The sequence below is a fragment of the Dendropsophus ebraccatus genome, chromosome 15 (genome assembly GCF_027789765.1).
Source record: "Dendropsophus ebraccatus isolate aDenEbr1 chromosome 15, aDenEbr1.pat, whole genome shotgun sequence".
NCBI classification, from domain to species: domain Eukaryota; kingdom Metazoa; phylum Chordata; class Amphibia; order Anura; family Hylidae; genus Dendropsophus; species Dendropsophus ebraccatus.
In genome coordinates this window covers 56,831,379-56,859,311 of record NC_091468.1, presented here as the reverse complement: position 1 = coordinate 56,859,311, position 27,933 = coordinate 56,831,379, and the positions used below count along the sequence as shown (strand labels likewise).

At 45.2% G+C, this 27,933-nt stretch overlaps 1 protein-coding gene across 1 annotated transcript; it reads right to left on the bottom strand.

The window, feature by feature from the left end:
- Positions 1-496: 496 nt before the first annotated feature.
- Positions 497-27,933, bottom strand: RAB1A (RAB1A, member RAS oncogene family). The gene is made up of 6 exons (XM_069955355.1): positions 27,597-27,933; positions 9,083-9,155; positions 6,038-6,133; positions 4,301-4,396; positions 2,759-2,890; positions 497-2,375 (listed from the first exon to the last, which is right to left on the bottom strand). The coding sequence occupies exons 1-6, from the start codon at positions 27,617-27,619 to the stop codon at positions 2,175-2,177; spliced, it is 621 nt and encodes a 206-aa protein (XP_069811456.1). The 5' UTR covers positions 27,620-27,933; the 3' UTR covers positions 497-2,174.

Below are 27,933 nucleotides of genomic sequence, written 5' to 3'. Positions count from 1 at the left end.
GATAAGTACGTTCATTTTACTGCAACAGTCACCATTGACAGAATGTTACATGAGCAGTGCCATTAAAGGGGTATTCTAGTCTGAAGCTGGGGAAAATAAGGTCCTCAAGGTTGGAGGATGGTATAGGTCCCAATAGGTGTACCCTTACCCATCTAGCATTTATTAGCTACCCAGTGGATAGGTAGCAGCAAATACTTCAGGGCACAATACCCTTGTAAAGGGGTTATCCAGTGCTACAAAAACATGGCCACTTTTCCCCCTACTGTTGTCTCCAGTTCAGGTGCAGTTTGCAATTAAGCTCCATTTACTTCAATGGAACTGAGTTTCAAAACCCCGCCCAAACTGGAGACAACAGTAGAGGGAAAGTGGCCATGTTTTTGTAGCGCTGGATAACCACTTTCAGTAAAGGGCATGGTACAGAGTTAATAAGACACATACATACAAAGGCTCAGTGTCCCAGCGGATGCTGTACGCCATGACCACGTCTGACTACACATTCAGTGTTAACATGTTTTATTTTCAGTAAGACAAACACACGGATTTCCAATTTCCAACCTGTATAGGTAGCATAAGTTAGCAGATTTAGACACCATCCACAGAAGTATAACTGCTATATACATAAGATAGGACTGATTATCCGATATCCAAAACCACCGTCAAGTACACGTTGTCCTCCCTGACTACATACAGTGATTTCTCATTTTCTCTATAATCTGCGAGCTTGCTAGGTCTAGAACATGTATTCTTACAGATGTCATATGAAGCTTAGGACAGAACCGGCATTAAGCGTCTGGGATGAATTCTCTGAACAAAGTGAAACAGTAAAGTGTCCTGGCGGCTACACACGGAGGGGCAGCTGGCTTGTGGGTGGTAAGTCTCATAAATAATGGCTTGGACAAGACAAGATGTCCGCCATCACTGTGCGGGTATATATAATATATATATATAGATAAAGGGTACACTTTCAATGAGAAAACAAATAGAACAGCATAGACTTAATGGCAATAAATGAGATCACCGTCACACTTGCACTGCTGTACGCCTCTTCAGAATCTAAATAAAACCAGTGGATCGAGGAGGAGACTGTACGCCCGAATGGAGAAAATAGGGCAAACACTGCACATTCACTAACACTTCTCCCGCTCGTACAAATTGACTAAATTCACCTACTTTTTTGAGATTACCATAGAAACAGTTGAAGCAATAATAGTGGTTGCAAATGATTGGGTTAGTTAAGCACTTGTTAGTTTGGTATACGAGTACCCCATATGTAAACTTCCATTACATGCAGGGCAGTGTTGGCCAATAAAGAAAAGAAAAAAAACGTAATACCTTCATATTCCCCATTACTAAGACAAATTAAGACAATACTTATCACCATACAGTTCGATATTACTTCCAATAAGTACAATATTTATTCAACATTTCTTCGGTTGTTTTGTTACATTTGTTGTGCAACAAATCACAATGTTCTGCAGCCACAAATTATATGCTGAGTATGAAGAAAACTAGTCACGCGTCAATTGTCGGAGGGGCTGCGGGAGGGCCGCTTTGGGCCAATCATAGTGTAATCTTTTCATATACAGCTCTACGAGAAAAGAACTAGCAAAATCAGATCTTACATATAACATCTCACTAAACTTTATTGATGCATGGAAACTGACAGACACTGGTTGTGCTGTTTGATACAAAATGGCTGAACTTCATCTTCAGAAGACTAAACCCGAATCCTAAACTATGCCAATTGGTATGGGGGGGGGGGGGGGGGTGAATTAAAAAACAAAAAAAAAATAATATAATATAATATAATGGTGGGGAGTGAATAGATAGCTTAATCACAGGGGTGGGGGAAGGGAGACAGTCGGCCATTAGTAAAGCAACAAAGGTTACACACATTGAGAGACCAGCACACACGGGTGAGGAGGGGAAGGTTTAAAACAGTTCTGAAAATGAAGTTAGCGCTCTTGAGTCAAGGGCATAAAAAAAAAAGTCAGTATTGAGCGTTTACAATCGCTGACCTTTGGGGAGACGGTAAGATTCTGTTGTAGTGCGGCTACATACAGTACAATTCAGGCAATTTTTTTTTTGTTTTGTCACTTAGGTTCAGATTGAGATTTCACTGCTGTGAGGAGGGAATGGGGTGGTCGAGAGGGGGGGGGGGGGGGCAGGCCATTTTAGCAGCATCCTCCACCGTTCTGCTTGACTGGAGTGCTGGAGTTGAGTTTGACATTGGGCTTGTCTGGACCGCCAGCTGTGGCTCCAGGACCCATTCGCTTTTTGATCTCGGCAGCCATTGTCATGAAGGCCTGCTCTACATTTGTCGCATTCTTTGCACTCGTTTCCAAGAATGGAATTCCCAGAGAATCTGCAAATTCCTGGTGGAGCAAAGAAAAAAAAGAAAATTTGATGTGTGAGGAATTGAATGTGTCTTTACATTGATTAGTATGAGCCATAGATTCTCCATAATATATATCTATCTATATATATATATATATATATATATATCTATATATATATCTATATATATATATATTTATATACACACACACATATACACGTACACATACATATATACACACACACACACATATACATACATATATATACATATATATATATATATATATATATATATATATATATATATATATATATATATATATATATGCTATATAGATTTTTTTTATTTTTTTTTGAGAAAAAAAAAAAATGTAAGCTACAAGAACCAAAATAAATTGACAAGAAGCCCACTACTCACCTTTGCTGTTGTGTAGTCAACTACTTTCTTTGTGGTCAGGTCACATTTGTTCCCTACCAACAACTTGTTGACATTTTCACTGGCATAACGGTCTATCTCCTGAAGCCACTGCTTTACATTGTTGAAGGATTCCTGCAAAAAGAGAAAAGAAATAAACTCTCCAAACACACTTGAGTATAGGGACCAATTAGTATAAGAAGTGCATATACACTATAAGGCTATGTTCACACTATATTTTTTTTTAATGACAAGAGTGGCCGTTGTTGACGATTTAAAACAGCATTGAAATTGAAGCAACAGGCAACGGCTGTTGCTCAATACATCCGTGAAATAATTGACCTGTCTAAACAGCAGCCAGGAACAATTGACTGTTCGCACTTTGTGACTGTCTTGCGGCCGTAGTGTGACTGAGAATCGATGCTTAATTGATTCTCGGTTACACCCATACAGCCAGTACAATTCAATGCATTTAAATAATGTTCCTGAGGCCAATATGGCAGTATCGACCGCAGGAACATGTAAAACAACGGCCATTGCTTGTACACAGTGTGAACATAGCCAAAGGCTGTGTGTAGGCGACTTGTAAGTTCGGGTTCACAAAAATTTCAAACAAGTTTGCTTATCAAATATGTACACAATAAAACGTGAATAACTCTCGCCCCCAGGTAACAAAGGTGACATCTGTCAGTATGTTAAAAACATTTCAGAAATTCTCATTTGGGGTACGGCTCCCTGGACACCCCCCGACCTTCAGAACTAAAGAGTACAGATGTACCATGGCTTTTAGGTCTGAGACTGAATAAGTGCTCTGCATTTGTAACCCCTTCCTTCTAAAATTGGGGTAGCAGGACCCCATCCTCCCACTAACAATCAAATATCGCCTCCAAACAGATTACAACATACAACTATAATGCACAACCTAGAACTCCAGGTGCCCCTCATATACTTATATATATATACTCATACTCATATACTCATATAGTACAGGCGATATTAAAAAACTTTATAATTGGGTTTATTAGGTAAATATGCCATTATCTGCATTCAAAAAGACGTTCCCAGGTCCCTCCCTCCCTCCTCGCTCTCATTCACTGCTCATTATCCGGAAATCTCGACTCTTTTACATCAGTCGGGCCCTGTCTGTTCTATGGAGGGGGGGAGGAGGGGGATTAGTCAGCAGCAGAAAACAAATTATTACACAGCAGGACCTGTGTGAAAGCCGGTATTCAGAGGTCAGTCCTGACTTCAGGGGAGATAGCCTGGTGATGTAGCTGTAAATTAACTCTTTGTTGTCCTGTTTTGGTGCCTCATCTCCCTCCACCCCTCCCCTCTCCATAGAAAACCATGAAGACAGGGGGGAGAGCTTCAAACTGCTTTTTCATAATAAAATAAATTTTTCGGCTAATAAACCCAATTACAAAGTTTCTTAAAATCCCCTGTACTATTGATTTCTGCAAAAAAAATTTAAACAGTGACATTTTAATGTTTTTATGGGACAGACCAAATACTATGCAGGACATGGTTCTAAGAAAATCTGTTTACCTGGTCTGTAACATCGTACACAACAATGATACCGTGGGCGCCCCTGTAGTAACTTGATGTGATAGTTCGGAATCTTTCCTGGCCGGCTGTATCCCACTGTTAAGGAAAAAGGTTATACATTTAGTACAATTATTAGCATAGATCTCTTATGCTAGACAGCAGCTGATATTCAGGGTATATATTGTGTCCATAAATCCAGCAACACATTCTCGCTCCATAGAGATATTTTTTTTTTTTTTAAGTAAGATTAGGAGTGTGTGCATATCTGTATCTAGACTAAGGGCTCTACAGCACAAAGCTTGCATTGTGGTAGTAATATTAACCATTGGGATTACTGAACTTTAAAATATATATATATTTTTTTTTTTATTAAACATGGCACATCTGTTTACACCAGTTCTGTACTACTATATAAAAGGCTGTATATGGCATCTTTAGATGGAGAGTCTACAAGCAGGCTGTATAGCATACATAGGACTATACTGCCACCTAGTGGATATATTGGTTTCCACAAGATAGCTGACTAACAGATATATTACAGACCAGACTGTACACTGGGAAGACTTGTAACATATGTGTCCATAGACTTTCCTTGCCAAGTGGAGGCCAAGAAGTGTCCAGCATGGAATCCAACAGAATAGTAAACTGCACTAATCTATGCGTTTCGGGGGTGGGGGCAGAACATAGATTAGTCGAAGGCCATTTGTGTGATGTGAACAAAGCCTATGAAACATACAATTCGGACAGGCGTGGTGAACCTTCGGCCCTCCAGCTGTTGCAAAACTACAATTCCCATCATGCCTCATGCATCCAGGCATGATGGGAATTGTAGTTTTGCAACAACTGGAGGGCCGAAGATTTCCCATGCCTGAATTAGAAGAATGGATCTTTTCTTTTGCATCGTTTATCGTATAGATCATTTTCCGTTATTTAAAAGCCATTATTTCAGAAAAATTGAGAGCACTGCTGTTTACTACACAGCGTATGTATGTATATGTCTCAATACCGAGGAAATGTTCCTACAGCATAAGAGATATGTGACAGAAGTCCGAGGCAGACTTCTGCCTTATACTTCATCCCATCTGCGTCACTTTTGGATATGGATTAGTCCCCGTTCAGTGGGGCTTATTCACATCCTGGCAAACCAATGCATGAAATGAACAAGAGACATGTCATTTATTGATAGATTTCCAGCGAGTCCAGGGGTCACTAGCCCTCCAAATTGTCCAATAATTGTAGACTGCACTTGGACTTTACACAGCCAGGTGCCAACTGCAATGAATAAAGCGTGCAGCATGCGTAGTCTATTACTGACGCGTGCATGTGCATTGCAGGAATCCTTATACCTTGCTGCATATAAAGTGGATTTCTGGAATGAATCTGCCGCTTGTGCGTATAGCCATAGGTTCTTTATATGCCCTTTGACCTGCTCTCATCCATCACTAGTACACACTTATATATATATATATATATATAAAGGATTTGTCTGAATAGAAGCCAGCTGCGGCTAAGCTCAGTATTAGCAGTCACATCTCCTCCTATAAATCAGCCTCCTCTTTATTAGGATTCCTCTCTAGCCGCCTCTCTAATGCATGAACGAGCAGATTCCTCTCAGACACTGGTGCGATCTGGCCGCTTATCGCGGGTACAATAACGTCCGTCCAGGATTGGAACAATGTAGCAATTAGCGGCTCGGCGCTTCCACGTCTTCGCAATAAACACTCAGCCATTACTTACTATCTGAAGTTTAATTGTTTTTCCATCTAATTCTATAGTCCTGATTTTAAAATCCACGCCAATTGTACTGATGTAACTTTCTGTGTATGTGTCATCCTGCGGAGAAACAGAAAGGTTCTTCATTAGTATCGCAGTTACTACTGATGACGCATGAAGCATTAATAAGTCACAATCGATTCTGAATAGACGAAAAACAAAACAAAAACATATTAAAGGTTTCGTATAAGAGTCTTTTTAAAACTTAAAGAAACAGCAGCACCCATTCCCATGGGCCGTCGCCGATATTGGCCACTGTCTATACTTTTAAGAGGTTATACACGTGATCTTCAGGGTGTTAGGTAGTAGTAGTAGGATTCAGACTCCCACCTATCAGCTAAATAAAGTGGCCATGGCGCTTGTATAAGCGCTGCAGCTTCTTCGATGTTTAGAGGTGCTCTGTAGTAGTGATAAGCAAACATCCCGATGTTCGGTTCGGATCCCGAACACAAACATAAAAAAGAAAAAATGATCGTGACCGGTTCGTGTTCCTTCACCTGACAATAGACCCCGGTAAGCGGACCTTCACTAAAAGTTGTTTAGTACCCCTGCTGTATACAGTGTAACAGAGGGGGCCCTCCGTGAGAACCACATGGTTCTGGTTTGGTTCTGATTAGTTAAATCTCTAATACTCTATTATGGGGAAGCAATATAAACTTGCACCTTTCCTCTGAGCTGCACCATCCAAAACAAACAGACCAAATGTTTAGGTTTTCTTTCTTTATGCCTGATGAATTATGTATGTGTGTACCGATACCTGATCTACCGGGAGTGGAAGACGATCCCGCTACCTTCTACTCTGCTGTAACCTTAATCCTTTTATCCTTCATTTTATAAAATAAATACACCTCCGCTTCCAACCAGAGCGTCCCAGATAAAACCGAGGACAATATTATACGAGAGACAGACCAGGAATCCAGGGCAGTGTATAGTTAGCATGGAAACCACTAGGACACTGGGATTACTGGTAAACCAGCACTGTCCTGAGCGCAGGCTTCTCAGAAGCATATCCATTCTTACTGGAAAGAGCTTGTCTCACCACAGACAGCGGTGGCATCACTAACATACGTCACCAGTATCAGGTGGGCAGATGCTGTACCCCCTGTGGTCTTACTTAAATCTGTCATGCATAAATAGTGAGATACAGACATCACTGCATTATTCTCCCCACATCATATGAACAGCATAGTGACTATATATCATGTGTATGGCAAAGCACAGCAGTACATAACGTGCCAGAGGGGGCACTCGGTAATACCATTCACACTGTATCCATATACAGTCCTATGGCATAGCATGCCCTCCAGTGACTACAGAAACCTTGGTGTCTGTCCTAGTTCACCCATATAGCCCAGGCTAAACCAGTTCCTCCATCTTTCCCAGGCATCCAGTCACTCACATTGTCAGCTGCTTAAATAGTGATTTAGAAGATTTGGTAAAATAGTGAGTCAATGACAAGTATCTACATGGGAATCCTGCGGTGATCCACTGTATAGCATCTGGCTGTGTGCTGCTCCTACTTCTTATACCAGGTTCAGACTTAGGCATGGAAATACAAGTGCAAGTACCAGTGAATCCCCCTTAGGGTTACACCACCACACTATGTACAGCACTTCTCAATCACTAGTATCGAAGATCACCAGTCCTGCTGCCCATTGCTTCCAGGGTCAGCACCAGGAATTGCCTGCTCAGCCAGTCAGTAGGTGAGACAGGACACCACTGCGGCCACACGAGCAAGCAATTCTATGTACTGACCACAAGCCCGGAAGTACTGCCAAGCAGGGCTGGAGCTCCATGATAGCAGCAAGTAAGTATAGGCTCCTTTTCTATCTAGCAGGAACCTGAACACAATTCTAAAAGAAAACCCCTTTAAAAAGATAAATCAGTATTCATTGCTCAGGATAGGATGGGCTCATTCATATGTATTTTAATACTTTTGTTTTTTTGCTATATACAAAAACATACTCAACTGTACTTTTTGTACAGTAAAAAACACAGAAAAAGGGATAGCAATGTATAAGTCAATGGGAAACCTTCCCCACTGCATCACATACAGCAGCAATCCTTTACGGAGATATGAGCGCCCGAAGCCCGGCGCACGCGCTCACAGGAGAGTCCGATGCCCATAGAGAATGACGGAGCATCGGACTCCCCATTCATTCTCTATGAGCGTCGGACTCTCCTGTGAGCGCGTGCGTGCCGGGCTTCGGGCGCTCATATCTCCGTGACCCGACCGGATCAGGAAGCGAGACCCGGCGGGATGAGGTGAGTATAGGGGGCTGTAACGGGGGGTCGAGAGCCTGTCATCACAGCAAGGGGGGGTGACAGGTCTCCTTTAATGTACACATTTTACTACATTTCAACAAAATATAATATATACATTAAACGTACACCAAAAAGTTGTCAGTTTATTAATTGTGGTTGAACTCTGGAACCGCTGTCAATCAAAAGAATGAAGCAACCACAGCAGGTAAGATACTGTACAGGTGGGTTGGCTTTACCTGATAGAACTGCAACTACCATGTACAGCTTGCTGACTGTATGGATGCTACACTTATTTGAGGCCTTGTTGATCACACTACCCACTGATCAATGTTTTCCTGTCCTAAAAGTGGCCATACAGTTGTACCTGCTGGCCCCCATATACATACATGCTTCAACCTTACATACGGCTCACTCCTTGGCTTCTCTGGTGTCAGCTTATCTCCTTTAAGAATGAGGAGTTAAAATTTAACATGCCTGATCCTCTGTTCTCATGATCAGAACGGGTCCTGGCAGTCTGCCCCAATGATCAGCTACTGATCACCTATCCTATGGACCAATTTAAATCTTAGCACAACCCTTTTAAAGATTGGCCATAAAAATTTTATAACCACCTGAAATCTTGCAAACCCCTAAAAAATTATGATGCAATTTAAAACATCCAAGTATATCTATCTTCAGCAGCGATTACACATGTACTCCTAGTCATCTATTAGAAAAGTGGATATAAGGAAGAATTATACTTACTGCAAACCTAAGCAGAAGGCAAGATTTCCCCACACCAGAGTCTCCAATGAGAAGCAACTTGAATAAATAGTCACTGCAAAGAGAAGGAGGAAACATATTAGAAGCCAGAAATCAGCCATTTTCTGTATCACAATCACATGACGGAATTTCCAACGCTTCGTCCAAGCGCCTCAAAGCCAAGCAGCCGTACGTTTTAATAATTTATTCTCCTACAAGGTATATGTCAGCATCAGACTACGACTAACCCGGAAACCATGTGGTTATTATGGCTAGATGTATATGAGAGCCGGCGTACGACTGTATACACACTGCGAGGGACTTAGAAATGTGACACTAAGTGATAGAGCAATATAAAAACTTGCACAAATGGGTTAAAATGATGTGTATGGGCCCCAGTGAGAGCCCTGGCCATCCAGCCACAATAGGCTTCTTCTAGGTAGGGGGAGAACAACAAGTCCATGTCATGACAGCTGTGAATCCGCGACGGTGACCTGCCCCGAGCACCGCGCAGCAATAATGAGGTATGACACGGTTACCATGGCCACCGAGGGGCCCTGTCACCTGTACGGAGCACATGGAGAGCGGGCGACAGCCCAGACAAAGCTCCGGGACTCTTCTAAATGGTCTCTCCACAATAGAGAGGTGCACCAGGGCTTGTTCTATGACGGCTACAGATGTCTCCGGGAGCCACGGCCATGATGTGACAGCACAGACACACAGGGCTATAGACACTCTATGCAGGGTAAAGAGTGCTTATACAATATCAGTGGTCAGCGACTAGTCAGATTACAAAGGCCAGGTGTAATATCTCATCCCCGTGGCTGGACCTGTAACCCACTGCAGATATTCTTAATGTAACAGGGTGATGTATAGATGGTTCCATTTCTAGGAAGGCTCAGATGTGCCGTCATGGAGGTGACGTGGGAAATGAACATGTGCACACCTATATACATGGCGGTCATGTGCTGCACAGGATATAACCCACACAGGCTCTTACCAGGGCTCTGCAGCACATAACCACTACGTGTAAGGCGGCGCACAGCTGCATTTCTGTTTCCTCATAGGAAGAGAGAAAAGAAAATGATGGCAGTGCTGGATCTGTCACCCCAGCATCCTACCAACCTCCCCGAGGGCCCGAGCTGTCACCCCAGCATCCTACCAACCCCACCGAGGGCCCGAGCTGTCACCCCAGCATCCTACCAACCCCACCGAGGGCCCGAGCTGTCACCCCAGCATCCTACCAACCCCACCGAGGGCCCGAGCTGTCACCCCAGCATCCTACCAACCCCACCGAGGGCCCGAGCTGTCACCCCAGCATCCCACCAACCTCCCCGAGGGCCCGAGCTGTCACCCCAGCATCCCACCAACCCCACCGAGGGCCCGAGCTGTCACCCCAGCATCCTACCAACCCCACCGAGGGCCCGAGCTGTCACCCCAGCATCCCACCAACCTCCCCGAGGGCCCGAGCTGTCACCCCAGCATCCTACCAACCCCACCGAGGGCCCGAGCTGTCACCCCAGCATCCTACCAACCTCCCCGAGGGCCCAAGCTCCCATCACTGTGTCACCCCAACATCCTACCAACCTCCCCGAGGGCCCGAGCTGTCACCCCAGCATCCTACCATCCTCACCGAGGGCCCGAGCTGTCACCCCAGCATCCTACCATCCTCACCGAGGGCCCGAGCTGTCACCCCAGCATCCTACCAACCCCACCGAGGGCCCGAGCTGTCACCCCAGCATCCTACCAACCCCACCGAGGGCCCGAGCTGTCACCCCAGCATCCTACCAACCTCCCCGAGGGCCCGAGCTGTCACCCCAGCATCCTACCAACCTCCCCGAGGGCCCGAGCTGTCACCCCAGCATCCTACCAACCCCACCGAGGGCCCGAGCTGTCACCCCAGCATCCTACCATCCTCACCGAGGGCCCGAGCTGTCACCCCAGCATCCTACCAACCTCCCCGAGGGCCCAAGCTCCCATCACTGTGTCACCCCAGCATCCTACCAACCTCCCCGAGGGCCCGAGCTGTCACCCCAGCATCCTACCATCCTCACCGAGGGCCCGAGCTGTCACCCCAGCATCCTACCAACCTCCCCGAGGGCCCAAGCTCCCATCACTGTGTCACCCCAGCATCCTACCAACCTCCCCGAGGGCCCGAGCTGTCACCCCAGCATCCTACCATCCTCACCGAGGGCCCGAGCTGTCACCCCAGCATCCTACTAACCTCACAGAGGGCCCGAGCTCCTATCACTGTGTGATCCCAGCATCCTACTAACCTCACTGAGGGCCCGAGCTACCATCACAGTGTGCCCCCAGCAGCAGCATCCTACCAACCTCACTGAAGGCCTGAGCTACCATCAGTGTCACCCCAATATCCTACTAACCTCACCGAGGGCCCGAGCACCCATAACAGTGTCTGTTAGCCCAGCATTCTACCAACCCCACCGAGGGCCCGAGCTACCATCAGTGTCACCCCAGCATCCTACCAACCTCACTGAGGGCCCGCGCTACCATCACTGTGTCACCCCAGCATCTAACCAAATCCACCGAGGGCCCGGGCTCCCATCACAGTGTGCCCCCAGCAGCAGCATCCCACCAACCTCACTGAGGGCCCGAGCTACCATCAGTGTCACCCCAATATCCTACCAACCTCACTGAGGGTCCAAGCTCCCATCATCATGTTTGTCACCCCAGAATCCTACCAACCTCACCAAGGGCCCGGGGCCACCATCACAGTGTTTGTCACTAGCAAAGAAGCTAAACTGCCTAAACCTTTTACAATGGTTCTGGAAACCTCCAATACAGAATAGCTGACTACTGGTATACAGACACCCCCCTCAGGGTAACATTTTGGTATAGTCGGTGTATACAAGTATTTGTGCTTCCCACCTGGTCACACGCTTATAGAACTATAGGCAGCCTGTATTTCAGGTTTGGTGGTCCCGTAGATATGGTGCGGCAGACAATATGGCAGCCACCCCCCCCAAAACCTGCAACACAGACAGGACAGGAATATCCTGCTGCCGCTGCTGACCGTCCCTGATTGTATCACCATGTTCTCCTAACATGACCTCTGATCTGTAGTCACCACCCGGGCACACATAAGATGTATATGGATTACAGGGCAGAGTCCAATGACAAGCCACGTCCTATGCATATGAATAGAGGTTCAGCCACATCGCTCATTGTCCCGGCCAAAAGCCGCACAGAAAACTTTGAATCTATGGCAGATACATGGTGTTAAAACGTCGCATGAACGTCCAGATTTTTGACATTGTATCTGTATTACAGTCCTATTTAAAGGGGAACTTCTATGTCATACGGATATGTTGGGTGAGAGATGCTCTAACCTCTTGCAGCTTCTGTGGGATTCTGATAAATAACAGAAGTCCTGGTGATGGTATCCAATAGTCATATTTCCTGAGCGCTGACCGCAGACTGAACCCGCCGGCTGTCCCCATATATTACGGCCAGGTCAGGGAGATGGCAGCTTCATGTATAAAGTCCAGCTCGGTAATACACCCTGTCATCCCGGGGACCCGGCAGACGGCACAATTCACTATAGTGGCTGACAAAAGCGTCATGCCTGGCCAGTTACTGCTATAATACAAGCACTAACTCCATGTTATATAGCAACAAGGAAAATCTAGATTTCCCCAGCTTATAAATTATTTAAGGGCAATGAACGACTGATGTCTATATGTACGGTAAGGGTCACATCAGGCCATACATAACACACTTACACCACTGTATTTCAATATCACCCAGATATGATGCGACAACCCCAGTGTCATATACATCGGCTCTGTAAGTTCATAGGAGTCAACGGGGCTCTCTGACTCTGTTCTATCATAACTGGGGGGTGTTAGCACCAGGACAACGGACACTTTTGATAAGTCTGCGCGTCGTGTTAAAATGTCTTAAGTGACAGTAACACTTTAAGGAGCCACACACTTATGTGCACTCCTGGCTCAGCTGATAGAGAGATCGAAATGCTTTACCACCTCTACCCACACCCCTCTCTAGAATGGGGGTCCCCTGTGTCCTGTGAAGTATATACTACAGCTACACCATATATGCAGAAGGATATACCCTTTAATACATAAAAAAAAAAACTCTGTGTATAACATGAAACACTGTTTTTCACCCAGATTTCTATGTGCTTTTATGTTCCAGTATAATTATACTATCCCCAAAATCAGTTCAGTTCTAAACCCTATGACCCCACAACCCCCAGAAGCACCTGAGATTCTCACAGGGAAGATTTCCAGCAACGGAGTCACGTGTCGGATGCACAACCCGACATTGATTTTTATTCCACATCGACCTACTGAAACTACAAGGGAACTATGGTGGGTTATATGCAAAACCTAAACCTCAATTTAGTGAAAATTAAGTGCAAATGAGGATTCTGTTTTGATAAGAGTGTGGAAGCATATAGTGGTAAGACTTGCTAGATAGACTCATCCCTGTTCATATAATATATTGCACTGGAAATAAAGTCAATGAAAAACAGGTAAAAGAATAAAGGGTGCTGTAAGAGATGGCAATGCATCACCATATCCCTGACATCCCCCGGCACTGGGGGAAGGGAGTACCAGCCACACACATTGCTCACATAGCTAAACATACAGGCTGCCGCCCTGAAGAGTTACACATAGTAAACACATTCAGAGGGATCGGAACCATAGACTCACATTCAGATATAAAACTGCATTCAGTACTGCACTTAATGTTATACCGCCATATGGATGAGAGCTTCTCCTTGGTTGTGAGCCGTATGCATACCGTACCTGGCCGTAATACAGATCTATACGGCCGCCAATAAGTATCAGAACACAATGTTTAACAACCTAACTTACTGCATCATAGATCCCTATAATATTGTTAGTCTGAGTCATTGGTCTGGGGATGGGCGCGCGTGTTATTCTTGTATAAAAACAGTAAAACTTTAGGACACAACTTTCTCCACCACATAGGTCAACCAGAAGTAACGTATCTTACACATAGTTAATCCCTATTACTGGAATTAGTTATCAATATCTAATCGGGAAGGGTGCGACTCTCAGCGCCCCTACTGATCTGCTGTTTGATGGGGCAACAGATCTCACCCCAGTGCTGCAGCCTCAATGGTAGTCCTTGCATGGCCGTGCATGGTACTGTAGGCCGTAGGTAAGTCTCAGCCCAAAAGTGGATCCAAAGACCCAAACTTGGATGAGCGGTTATCAGATCGGCAGTCAGGCCGGGACTTGCAATCAAAATATGAACAGAAAAATGCATCTGCATTGTACTAGTGTGAACCCAGCCTTAGGGCCCTATTCCACCGGACGATTATGGTTCAGATTATCGTTAAATCGTTCGACTCTAAACTATAATCGTTCGGTTGAAATGCAGTTAACGATTAACGACGGAACGAGAAATCGTTGATCGCTTTATAAGACCTGGACCTATTTTTATCGTTGCTCGTTCGCAAATCGTTCGCATTGAATAAGACGTTGTTCGGTCGTTCGCAATAGATAAGAACGCTATAGCGAATAAATAGCGAAGAAAAAACCTATCGCAATTACGATCATAAGTAACAATTGAACGTTTTTGGGTCTTTCGCAATAGCGGTCGTTTGAGACCGTTAATCGTTAACGATTATGCAAATGATAATCGTCCGGTGGAATAGGGCCCTAAGGCTCCGTTCACAAGGAGCAAAACTGGCGGAATCCTGCCAGCCTCCCTGTCATAATCACAGTCTATGGGAGGCTCGCGCGCCTCCTCTGTTGGGCTGAAGAATGGGAAGCCTCCCATAGACTGATTATGACAGGGAGGCTGGTGGGATCCCGCCAGCTTTGCTCCATGTGAACGGAGCCTAAAGTGCCCAGTCAAAATGAGGACGAAGGCCGTACTCCAGTTGTATATTATGATACATCAGTGAATACAAGACCCTGAATTACATGTCAGATTAACGCGGCATCATATGGTCGTAAATTAACCTCCTATCAAGATGCTTTATAGTCCCGCCATGTGGAGGACATCATGCAGCTTGGATCCTGGTAACAGATGTGCTGCTTTTTTTGCACAAGGTCACTAATAAAGTTAGGCAATCGATACGCTGCATACAGGTTTTGCCTGCAAAATGTGTGTAGGTGGGAAGTGCAGGTAACACTCATCAGCCAAGAAAGGTAACCTAATGGTACAGTCTTCAGATGAGGAGAAGAGCCGGGTGAGCGCCCAGCATGATGACAGCCGATTAACACAGTGAGACAGATGGACGGCAGCCAAACCTTCTACCAGATGACAAGATAGACAGCCGAAGACCTTCCCACAGCACAAAGGGCCGACATCCTGCCCTGTCTTCCTCTTACCTGATAAATAATTAAGTCTCCTCACACTGAACGGCCACATCTTCTCCTCACTCCCCGGAAATTATCTCTAATTTCCACAAATAACATGCACCCGCGCATGGATTGTGCAACCCGATCCCTTCTCCTGCAGTAAACTTTGTCCGCTTTGGAATTATTTATTAGGGAGTCCTCCGGTCCGATCAATTACTCATTTATTTCTGCAAACACACATGTAGGCTGTCGCCTAGCAACAGGAACGGCAGCCGGCAGGTGACTACGCGGCTTCTGCATGTTAACCAACTATACTAAAGAAGACATCACATATTGATGAGCTGTCAGGGTTAGTATTGGGCTACTTTCACACTATGCTTACTATACGTCAAATGTATACACAGGCCCCTATCTAACTAACGGAGGCCAAGAGTGACCTTATGACCTCCGTTATGGTCTATATATAGGCATATTTTTCTCCTTGCTCCCTCGAATATCATATCCAACTACACTGCTCAAGACAGAGATGTACAGTCTATTTGGTCTATATACACACTTTTTTAAATGACCTGCTGAAGATCCATGCTGCGTTGGCTGCACATCTCCCCGTGTAATGAGGGATGTGTGGCTGATGGCCGATTACAGGAAAGGGCCGCAGAAGCAATCCAGCAATGGTCAGGGGTTACCGAGATCAGTGCTTGTTTACAGACATGCTCGGGCTATCCAACATGGCCCTAAGTGTCCTATTAGACAAAGCTAATTTTCGCCGATAAACAATCTCAAACTACCTGAAATAGTTTACCCAATCACACAGAACGATAATCGTTACTTATGATCGTTCTTAGTCGTTTTGTCGTCGCTATTGTGTTTGTCACTACTGCGAACGACGTCTTATTATATGCAATCAACGATGAAAATAGGTCCAAATTCTATCAAACAACCAATGATCATCGTTTGGACAAATAAATTGTTAAAAAAATACTTTGAAAATTCGTCAGAAAAATCGTTATTGCGATCGCATCTTTCAAGACTGTTTACAAGAAGCGATCTGCGAATTTTTAGCGAACGCCGATTTGAGACCGTGTTGAAAGATCAAAATGAACGATTTCTCGCTTGTCGCTTGATCGTTCGCTGTGTTTATACAAGTCGATTATCGTTCAAATGCAATTGTTATTGCGAAAATTCGTGTAAACCGCACCATTACACTGAACAATAAGTGAACGAATGCGGAATTACAGAGAACGATTAGCGATGATTTTAGGGTCAGATCTAAACCAACGATCAACGACACGCAAACAATGAATTAACGATTTTCTGTACGATAATCTTCCCGTGTAATTGGGCCCTATGGCTAGGTTCACACCTGCGTTTTTTCCATTCTACTCCATCAAAAAAGTATGAATGTCCCAACCTGTAGTAAAATGATAACTCCCATCAAGCCCCAGACAGTGGTATAATAGGAGTCTTGCGACCCCTGGGTTGGGGACCACTATAAAGGGCCTTAGGGCCCTATTCCACCGCACGATTATCGTTCGCATAATCGTTAACGATTAACGATCTCAAACGACCGCTATTGCGAAAGACCTTAAAATGTTCACTCATTTCCATGGAACGATAATTGTTACTTATGATCGTATTTGCAATGGTTTTTTCTTCGCTATTTCTTTGCTATTGCGTTCGTATCTACTGCGAACGACGTCTTATTCAATGTGAACGTTTTGCAAACAAGCAACGATAAAAATAGGTCCAGGTCTTATAAAGCGATCAACGATTTCTCGTTCGGTCGTTAATCATTAACTGCATTTCAACCGAACGATTATAGTTTAGATTCGAACGATTTAACGATAATCGTCCGGTGGAATAGGGCCCTTACTCTCACATACCGACAGTTTTAAGCCTGAACATAAAAGGGGGGGAAAAAAAAAAGTGCATTTTTTGTTTCATGTATTTTTTTTTTTTTCTTGATAGTCAGGTGACTTAAAAGATTTCAGTTTAAAGGGTGAAAAAGCCACAAAAGGAAGCAAAGACATTTACACATTTTGTTAATCTATGGAAGGGAAAATGGCGTAAACTTAGTTAAAAAAAAAAAAACACTGTACCCAAATACACTGACCCAAAATACACCACTAACAAAAGGATTGTAGGTATAGTGTTTTATATTCCTGCATTGATTCCCCCATAAAATCTGGATACAGTTGTAAAATTTTAAAAAAAGTGTGTACTCCATGGCTTACTTTCCAGCATCTCTCTGCCAAGTGTAAAACCAGCCGTAGTGTATACTATTTCAGAGAAATAATCTGTCACCAATTACGACCAATGCTAATTACCAGATGTGTAAAAGGGAAAACGTAAGGTTATCACCACCATTAGAGGGAAGGGAACCGCACACGCCAAACAGGAGTGACCGGAAAAGTGTGAGGCTAAAACGGATCCCACGGTAAACCCCAACCAGTTCTACAGGATCCGCCGCCCCGGGGAGGGTTGGATCAGCAGCCTTTGATATTTGCACACATTGTGAAATAAAAGTTGTTTGCATTAAAAATATCAACTCTAAGCCTCCAGAAAACGGCCAGCGAGCTGGAGTGCTAACACAAGGAGACTCACACACATGTGTAACACCAGCAGCTTTTATCTGTCATTGCCTTGCAAATGTCTTTCACAAACGGTTTGCTTAGCGATTAATTATGAAAATGGCTGCGTACACCTGCCGTACTTCACACACATGTTATACAGTATATGTCACACACACACACACATAGATCTTCACACATACTACTACAGAGGTCCCTGATACAATTATCAAGCAGGAGGGTGAACAGCGGTGCCATCGACCCATCAATCTATTGGGAATCAATCAAAAATTGTTTAATAATGTATAAGTAATTATATACTTGAAGAGGGTCTACTATTTCTGCAAACCTAGACAACCCCTTTAAAGGGGTTGTCCGGCGAAAAAAATTATTCACAGAATAACACACATTACAAAGTTATACAACTTTGTAATGTATGTTATGTCTGTGAATGGCCCCCTTCCCCGTGTCCCACCACCCCCACCCGTGTACCCGGAAGTGTGGTGCGCTATACATTACCTGTCACGTGCCGACCACGGTCTCCGATCTTCAGTAGTGACGTCTTCTTCGGGAGGCCAGCGGATCTTCCCGAGTGCTGGCCGCCCTCTGCAGCGTCATCCGAAGCTCAGCCGCGATTGGCTGAGCATAACTGTGCTCAGCCAATCGCGGCTGAGCAGCTGATGACGTGGCCGCGTCATCAGCCGCTCAGCCGCGATTGGCTGAGCATAACTGTGCTCAGCCAATCGCGGCTGAGCGGCTGATGACGCGGCCACGTCATCAGCTGCTCAGCCGCGATTGGCTGAGCACAGTTATGCTCAGCCAATCGCGGCTGAGCTTCGGATGACGCTGCAGAGGGCGGCCGGCACTCGGGAAGATCCGCCGAACTTACGAAGAAGACGTCACTGCTGACGATCGGAGACCGTGGACGACACGACATGCGGTGAGTATAATGCACCACACTTCCGGGTCTAGCGTGGGTGGGGGGAAACACGGGGAAGGGGGCCATTCACAGACATAACATACATTACAAAGTTGTATAACTTTTTAATGTGTGTTATTCTGTGAATAATTTTTTTCGCCGGACAACCCCTTTAAGCAACTTGGTAAAGGCAGCCATGGAGGGAGCTTTATACAGAATTTTAGTGCATACTAGCAAAGGATTAACCATCCCCAAAAGACCCATATTACCTAGGAGGTAATGCACGGACTGCTAGGGAAGTTTTCCGGAAAACATTAAAGGGTTTACCCAGCCTTACTAAAGTAATGCTACATTTACACGGAGCGATAATTCACCCAATTGATCGTTTAACAATTTTGAAGCAACAATTTGGTTTTTATAACGACCAGATTTTAGACGAATAAATCGTAAGAAAAATCGTTATTGGGATTGTTTAAGCCTCTCACACACATAGGGTGAATTTTTGAAAGACTGTTTACACAAAGCGATCTGCGAATTTTTAGCAAACGACCAACGATGAACCTGGAGCATGCTGGAGTCCATCCGAACCCGAACTTTCGGCATTTGATTAGCGGTGGCTGCTGAAGTTGGATAAAGCCCTAAGGCTATGTGGAAAACATGGATATAGTCATTGGCTGTATCCATGTTTTCCAGACAACCTTAGAGCTTTATCCAAGTTCAGCAGCCACCGCTAATCAAATGCTGAACGTTCGGGTTCGGATGGACTCGAACCCGAACCCGATTCGCTCATCTCTAATCACAATGAATGATTTCTCGCTCCTCGCTTGATCGTTCGCTGTGTTTACACGAGCCGATTATCGCTCAAATGCGATCGTTATTGCGAAAATTCGAACGATGATCGCTCCGTGGAAACGCAGAATAATGGTTAGCAATAACCAGTTTCCCAGTACAGAATCCAGCTTTTCCAGCACCTGCGAGGGAGCGGCGAGGAGCAGACTTCAAAGCCTCCCAGCCCGCTAAGTGGAATACAGATAGGAACGTCGTTTCGCTTCATTCCTACTGTAAAGTCACCGTCCCTAGTAATGTTAGCAATATTAGATCAGAGGGGGTCACAGCTGTCTGTAGGGGCCATACCCATCCACTAGGGCTAATATTGCCGGCTCTTCTGTCTGTTCTTACAACCATCATACTAGGTAACAGTGGATGATACTGGAGGAGCACCTTATAATGCTGCTACAACACATTGCATTGAGGTCTATGGTAGCAAGGTGCATGAGACTTGCGACCACAAATCCAATTTATATAAAAGAGGGAGTGCATCTCCTGAGGATAACTATTATTGGAGCCATTGTCCTGGTGGGAGTGATCCAATAATAGAATAGGACGGCAGCTGGGAAATTCTCTTTTCCCCTGGAAATCCATTAGCAGAATAAATCCATCATATGACGACCACAGGACAGCGGAAAATAGCCGATGCGGCCACCAGGGCTGCGGTGATAAATCTAAGATCCCCCATGGCCTCCTTATTATCTGATCATTCCCACATTTATGAGAGTATACCATGCTGCCCGTAATCCTTTAGCTAATGGTTAATATTAAGGATATGCGCAAAAGCTGAAGGATCAGAACAGAAAATCCACATTTCGAGTGCGGCAGGGTCAAGGGCTTTCCTAACCTCCTTCATACATGTAGATTTAGTGCAATATGTGGATTTCCACCATGTCTTATTAGCAGGGGGATCTTGCAGCAAATTTTCTACAGCGGGGATGGGGAACCTTCGGCCCTACAGCTGTTGCAAAACTACAATTCCCATCATGCCTGGACAGCCAAAGCTTATTCTTCCCTACACTGCAGGCTGGCACATATACTTACCATTATGGCACCCCTCGAATCCCGCTGGAGCCCACGTGACCTCTTCAGCAGGCCATAAGTCAGGGTCTCCAATGCATCTCTATTAGATATGCATTAAAGACCCCGACTTCCGACCTTTAATAGACCTGTAGAAAGAAGAGGGTCAGAAGAGCCGTGATGGCACCGCCAGTGGGATCCAAGCAGCGTCATAGGACCGAAAAGAAGCCACGCTGCGAAACACTGATCATCATTGTAAGTCTATGTACCAACGTACAAACCAGGACTACTTTAAATATGCCTCCAATTGCTCTGTATTGGAGCTATGGTTTATCTGCTGGAATCGAAATTCATGTTTTGGGTAAATAGGCGATTCCACAGGGAAACCAGATGTGGAACAGCACCACTGAACGGAACTAACAAAAACCTGAACCCGTAACACGGGGTGTCGCAGTCCCTCCAGCTGTTACCAAACTACAATCCTCATCATGCCTGCTGGACGGCCAAAGCTTAAGCTAGGTAGCTTTAGTGCATCATAAAGCTTTGGCTGTCCAGGCATGATGGGAATTGTAGTTTCACAACAGCTGGATGGCCTGCGAGATTGACAGCCCTGACCTTGGGTTTCATATGCATGGTTGGGGTGCAGTCTCTCTTTATGCAGAATAAATTCTAAAAATTTATACAACAATGGGTGGAAGAAAAGCAAAAACCTATCAATAGTCAAAACAAAGGATGCTAATAGTAGAGCCGCACACAGCGGTGATCATTATAGTGTTGGGCCTTGTTATAACGCGAATTGTTAATGGCCGCCTGGGTTTGCTGTTTACCTGTACAATCATGTGGCTATTATCAATCTGGAGCCGTGTTCTCAGCCGGTGCTCCGTGCGTCTATACCCTTATGTAGAGGTCATCTAACATGCTAATTTCTCACAGGTCACATGTGAAACAGGTCGGGAAGGGTATAGCAGCTCCATGAGAGATGTGTAAAAGCAATCGCCCTTTCATCAATAACAGTCTAGGAAAAAAATAAACCTGGAAACCTTTTTCCTAATGTAAAGCACTTAGCATTTCCCCAACCCGGGCTGGAAGAAAACAAAGTGAAGTGTCACCGGCCGAGCACTGCTAGGCAACAAGCCAGCCTGCCCTGCGAGATTATTCAAAGGCAAGATCACTTACCACAATGCACCTTCTGGCAGGGCTCTGTTAGCATGCTCAACGCCATTAACCGCTTAGCTGCGAGCGAGCACTGTGAAAACGGGACTGCCTTATATAAGGAAAACTCTGCTAACTTTAGAGAGAGTAGTGAGAAAAGTCTTTGTATCAGGCCTGGATAGAAACAGAAGCACTACCAATGTGGAGCGGTACTGCAACAAGCAAGCTTGTGATACCAGACGTACCGTTCTGTATTATTAAAAAATTCTCAATGTAAAACGCTGACAGGACTTCCAGGACGTGGAATGATGACACATGCAAGACGTAGGCAAGAGGTGGCCCAACCCTATTGTGAGGCAAAGCATGACTGCCGGGTTGCAGCAGTTTAGATCCCTGATGAAGGATTCATCTCTTACGCCGCACGCCAGCATCCTGGAACAATGACACGATAAAGACGTAGATATTTAGAGAGGACCGCAGCCTCCCGTCAGTAGGCGAGACCTCATCCGAGAGTGAAGCTAGCTTACACTGGGTGATTTAATATACAGGGAAATAAAACATTCACGTAAGGTTTTAGGATGACGCCCAGGCCAATGTATCCTGTGATTTAGACAATTGAATTGGCTACTTCCACATACATAAAGATGTATGATCTTGCCTACTGATATGCATGCTGGTCCCAGCAAATCTATCAGTACTTGCCTAATGCATAAGGAGGCCTTCTACATGGCCGAATGCGCCATCCGGATGGAGCCTTGTAAACTATCACTCGGGCGCTGCAATGGTCCTTAGCTTTGGATAAACGTTGGCTAAACCCAATAGTATCAGTAAGAAAAGTTGACCATTTGATGGGCATGGGTTGTCCCAAGTCTTATCCTAAACTTTATGGGCTTCAACATCCGATTCTTTTGTTCTCAAGGTAGATAATCCACCACCAGTGTATACGCTCATCCTATAGAGCAGGGATGGGGAACCTTCTGCCCTTCAGCTGTTGCAAAACTACAATTCCCATCATGGGAATTGTAGTTTTGCAACGGTTGGAGGGCTGCAAGTTTGACACCTGTGATAGATATGGCTGCCTGTTTCGGGGGCACAGGATCAATGGGAATCCCTAAAAATCACTATATTCACTTTATAAAGTAAAACAAAGTATTTGTTGTGAAGTCCCTAGAGAAGGCAGAAACTGATCTCGGCCTGTCAGTGACCTCTAAGGGACACGGGCATTACTAAGGCGTGAATGACAGTTTTCAGATGTAACTTTTGCACAAGTCACAATTTCCTAGTAAACTTTTCACATATTTTGTTAAAAAAAAAAAAAAATTGCGCACATTGCACAAAATTCAGCTGGTGTGTAAAGGCGCGTACTACGACTCTGGGATCTACACCAAAGTGTGCACGTCCACAGAGAAGAACGCTGTACTAAACAAAACTGAGAAGGACGGATCAATTACATCTATCCATTGATCCGTCGATCTGTACAGACAACAAACAGGTAACAAAAACTACAATATGTTAATAGAACAAAAGCAGCAACAACAGGAGGCAAAAAGAGATGAGCCTGTGCATAAGAGCTTACAATCTAAAGGAGAATACATACTGCGTGTGCAGTGTATGCCGGATATGTCAGGCACATTTCAGGACATATACCTCTAGGTCAGGGGTCTCACACCCGCGCCCCTCTAGCTGCTGCAAAACAACAATCCATCACTAACAAGATCCCATAAACTTATCGAGTATAAAATAGATTTTTTTTAGATGGCTTCCTCTGGATAGTAGAGCATTGTCACCTATCCTATTCAGCCAATAAAAGGTATAATAACTAAAGATGAGCACAACTCAAGCGTTCTCCACTCCAATCGTTCAGCATTTGAATACCGGAGGCTAAAGAAGTGGGATGCAGCCCCAGATAGTCGTGGGAAAACATGGATGCAGCCCTAATGCTACCTGGAAAATATGGATACAGCCATACGCTGTATCCATGTTTTCCTAAACTCCCTAGGGCTGCATCCAACTTATTAGAGATGAGCATGACACAAGCGTTCTCCAGTCCAGTTGTTCGGCATTTGAATACCGGAGGCTGAAGAAGTTGGATGCAATCCTAGGGAGTCCAGGATAACATGGATACAGCCTATGGCCGTATCCATATTTTCCAGGCAGCATTAGGGCATATGGATACGGCCATACACTGTATCCATGTTTTCCTGGACTCCCTAGGGTTGCATCCAACTTCTTATTAGAGATAAGCACGACTTGAGCGTTCTCCAGTCCAGTTGTTTGGCATTTGAATACCGGAAGGTAAAGAAGTTGGATGCAACCCTAGGGTGTCCAGGAAAACATAGATACAGCATATGGCTATGTTCACATTGCGTATGAGACCAGCCATTCCGTGACCTGGCCAGGACACGGAACGGCCAGTCTCTGAAAAGATCATCAAAGATGATCTTTTCGGCTGAAGAGTTCTGATGAAGGCGCATCCGTGCGGGCCCACATCAGAACTCCCCACAGCAGATTGGCCAGATTCAATGGATAGCGGCCGCACAAAACTGACATGTCAGCTGTTTGCGGCGCCGCTATGGATCCCGGTCGGAGCGTATACCATGTGTAAACGCTCCGGCTGGAATCCCATAGAAGGCTAGATAACGTATATTTTTGTAATAATCACGGCTGTTGTACAATGGCTGTGGTTTTACGAAAATATACGTTGTGTGAACACAAGACTACGGCCGTATCCATATTTTCCAGGAAGCATTAGGGCTGCATCCCGGTTTTCCAGCACTATATTGGGCTGCATCCCACTTCTTAAGCCTACAGTATTCAAATGCCGAACAATTGGAGTAGAGAATGGTGTCTATGGAGCCGGCGGAAAGGCGCGCGGATATTATCCACGAGAATTCCTTAGTGTGAGCCCACCCTTTAATAATGACATATACCAAAAGGGCGCAGGAGAATAGCAGTCTATAAAGACCACAGTGTGAGTGTAGTGCAAGGGAGGTGGCAATATGCTGTAACAGACACTCATATAATACACCCATTTTTTCACACCTCAGTATATTTTTGACTAGGAGATTACTAGTAAGAACGCAACTATAGGGGATCGTATGTGGAAATGGTTAGAAACTATAAAAATTATATACATTTATATTAAGGTGTAAAAATAGCCTTCAGAAAAAGAACAGGAAAATCTTTGTTAAAGCCAAAAAAAAAAAAAGAAAAAGCTAAGTGGACTGAACTAACCCTTGTTCTCCAGAAACTAAATCTGCTGAGTGGTACAAAGTGCTGGAGGTTGATGTCTGAGGAGGAATGCGGGGACGATACGTGAATGAATAAGACGTATGCCGTGGCCGTTGTGGAGGTGCCGTCAGCAATCACTTGATCTGGGCAGGAAGTGCTAACGGCGGCTCTTGGCAGAAGGTTGCAAAATCTACAGTCCCTCTAATAAGTGTTTTGCAAGAACCATGTGACAGACATATGACTCGCTGGTGAAACGCAGGCCGGTTCCAGTCCCAGAGGTTGTTCTAGCACGGATCTCCTAGTGCCGGCCATCTGTGCACCTCTGTGCACTGCAGACAAAGCCTCGGTGCTGCAGTATACTCACACATCCCCCCTCCTCCCCATCCTTCACCCCCGGTACAGGACGCCACTTCCTGTGAGGCCCAAGATAAACAGCTTTCTCTTTCCCAATCTCTGACTTACTAGTAAGGGCAGAGTCCGTGGTGACAGCTCAGTATACATCATATACAGGTCATACTAACAACATGACATGGTAACAAGGCTGCGGACTATGCAGATCATCAGGATAATAACTCATTACGTTGCAGACCTGGATACTGGAATCAGGGCGGGGGAGACCCGGGAGGATTTATCACCGTGCTTAAAGAGGAGGAATTTCTTATGTCCTTCATTAAAATAGACCACACACCTATATACCTCCACCATGTTACATCAGGTCACTACAGACACTATACAGGTGACCCACAACCTAAGGTGCTTCGGCTGTTGCAAAACTACAACTCCCAGCATGGCCTTACAACATGGCAGTAAAAAAAAAAAAAAAAAGTGATCCTCCAATCTGCGACTCTGTAGCTCTTGCAAAACTACTACTCCCATAATGCCCTGTCACTAAACCAACGATCCGCAACTTGTGACTTTCTACCTGCTGCGAAACCACAACTCCCATCATGCCCTGAACCAGTGACTTCTAACCCATTTCTTTCCAGCTGTGGCCAAACTACAACTCCCATCAAACCCTGACAGCATGACATCCCCAACCTTTGACTCTCCACATATTGCAAAACTACAACACCCAGCTTGCTCTATGCTGACCCTATATCTGTGACCCCCAGTGGCTCTCTAGTCGTAATACTACAACTCCCAGCATGCCCAGTATTGGGAGTGAAGCCAGTCGTAATTCAGGCAGCCATCATTATTATTTAATGGTCTCATTCACAAGAATGTCAGAGCCATCCCCACCCCCATGATCCCTACTTTTTTAAAGTGGTCCATTGTTTCCAGCCATTTCAGCTTCTCAATGGGATCATCACGAAAATCCACGACCCTAATACTAATTCTTCAATGTAGGTTACAGTTGCAAAACTACAACTCCCAGCATGCCCCAACCTCCACAGAGCCTACTGAGTTACTAGTCTTTCCATTGGCTGTGAAGCTGAAGCAAGTCTATTATTCCCTGGTATCAGCCAACAGGAACTCTAGGCCGATCCCTAAAATCCCCCACTTCTTAATGTTCTCTGTTATCAGCCATTTCAGGAAATGATCTTAAAAAAAAAAAAAAAACATCCCCAGCCCCCCACAATACACTCATTGTACTCTACTGTTCCCTGGTATCAGCCATTTGGGCAGGCATCAATCAATGGCATCAGTATCACCAAGTACAGGAGGCCAGTCCCTACGATCCCTACTTTACGATGATATCCGCCATGTCCAGCCTGACCTTATGCATGTCTATGTAAGTGTCTTTCTCTATATAACAACGTAACCAATTGTTCTCTGTTATCAGGCAAGGATCACTCACAGGAAGTCCAGGCCCAGCCCTGATCCCTACTTTTCCTTATAGTCTTTAGTTCCCTATTATGAGCCGGTTACTATTCCCTCAATACTAATAAAGATGTATTATTATTCTATTATTCTCTGTTATCAGCCACTTCAGGTGGGGAGGTCCAGAATAAGGCCTTCCCCCCACATGATCACATACGTCCCAAGATATAGGTATATAATTATATAAAATTAAGCTGACACGTCCGCCCGATTACTACTACTACCCCCATCAGATCTCAATTGGGGGTGTACAGGAGCCCGTCACCTTACCTGTAGAGTCAATGTTACACAGTCAGCTCTGCTAGGGGTAGGGAACCTTGGCTCTCCAGCTGTTGCGAAACTACAACTCCCAGCATGCCTGGACAGCCTTCGGCTGTCCAGGCATGATGGGAGTTGTAGTTTCGCAACAGCTGGAGAGCCAAGGTTCCCTACCCCTGTAATAGGATGTCCCCAAATCCATGGCTCTCCAGTGGTTACAGAACTACAACTCCCATCATGCCCTGGCAGTGTTGTTGCTGGGGAGGCCTCTCAGCCTAGGTGGTCACCATGGAGACAGGCTGAGGGTTAATGGCCTGCAGCATGACAGGGCAGGGAGCAGGCAGTACAGTGAGCCCCCCGCCCTCCCCCACACACACAGCCCCCCGCATACTTACTACTCGGGATTCATGCTGGACATGTCACTGAGCTCCCCTCCGCCTCTGAAGAAACACACACACCGAACACCGGAGACCCGACGCCTGCCAAGCAAAACCGGGTCCGAGAGCCAAGGAAGAGAGGGGGGGACAACAAATAAAAAAAATAAAAGAAACAAAAACGTCTACACGGCGCTAACGTAAAAAAATCTACTGACAAGTGCTATATACCCCCCAGCAGCCCGGGAATAACCCCCCAAAAGCAGCAGAGCCACCGCAAGCCCGAGCTCTCTGTAACCCCAAAATGGCTGCCAGCCGAAACCAGGAAATAGTGAATTCTCCAACTCAGGAAGGCTTC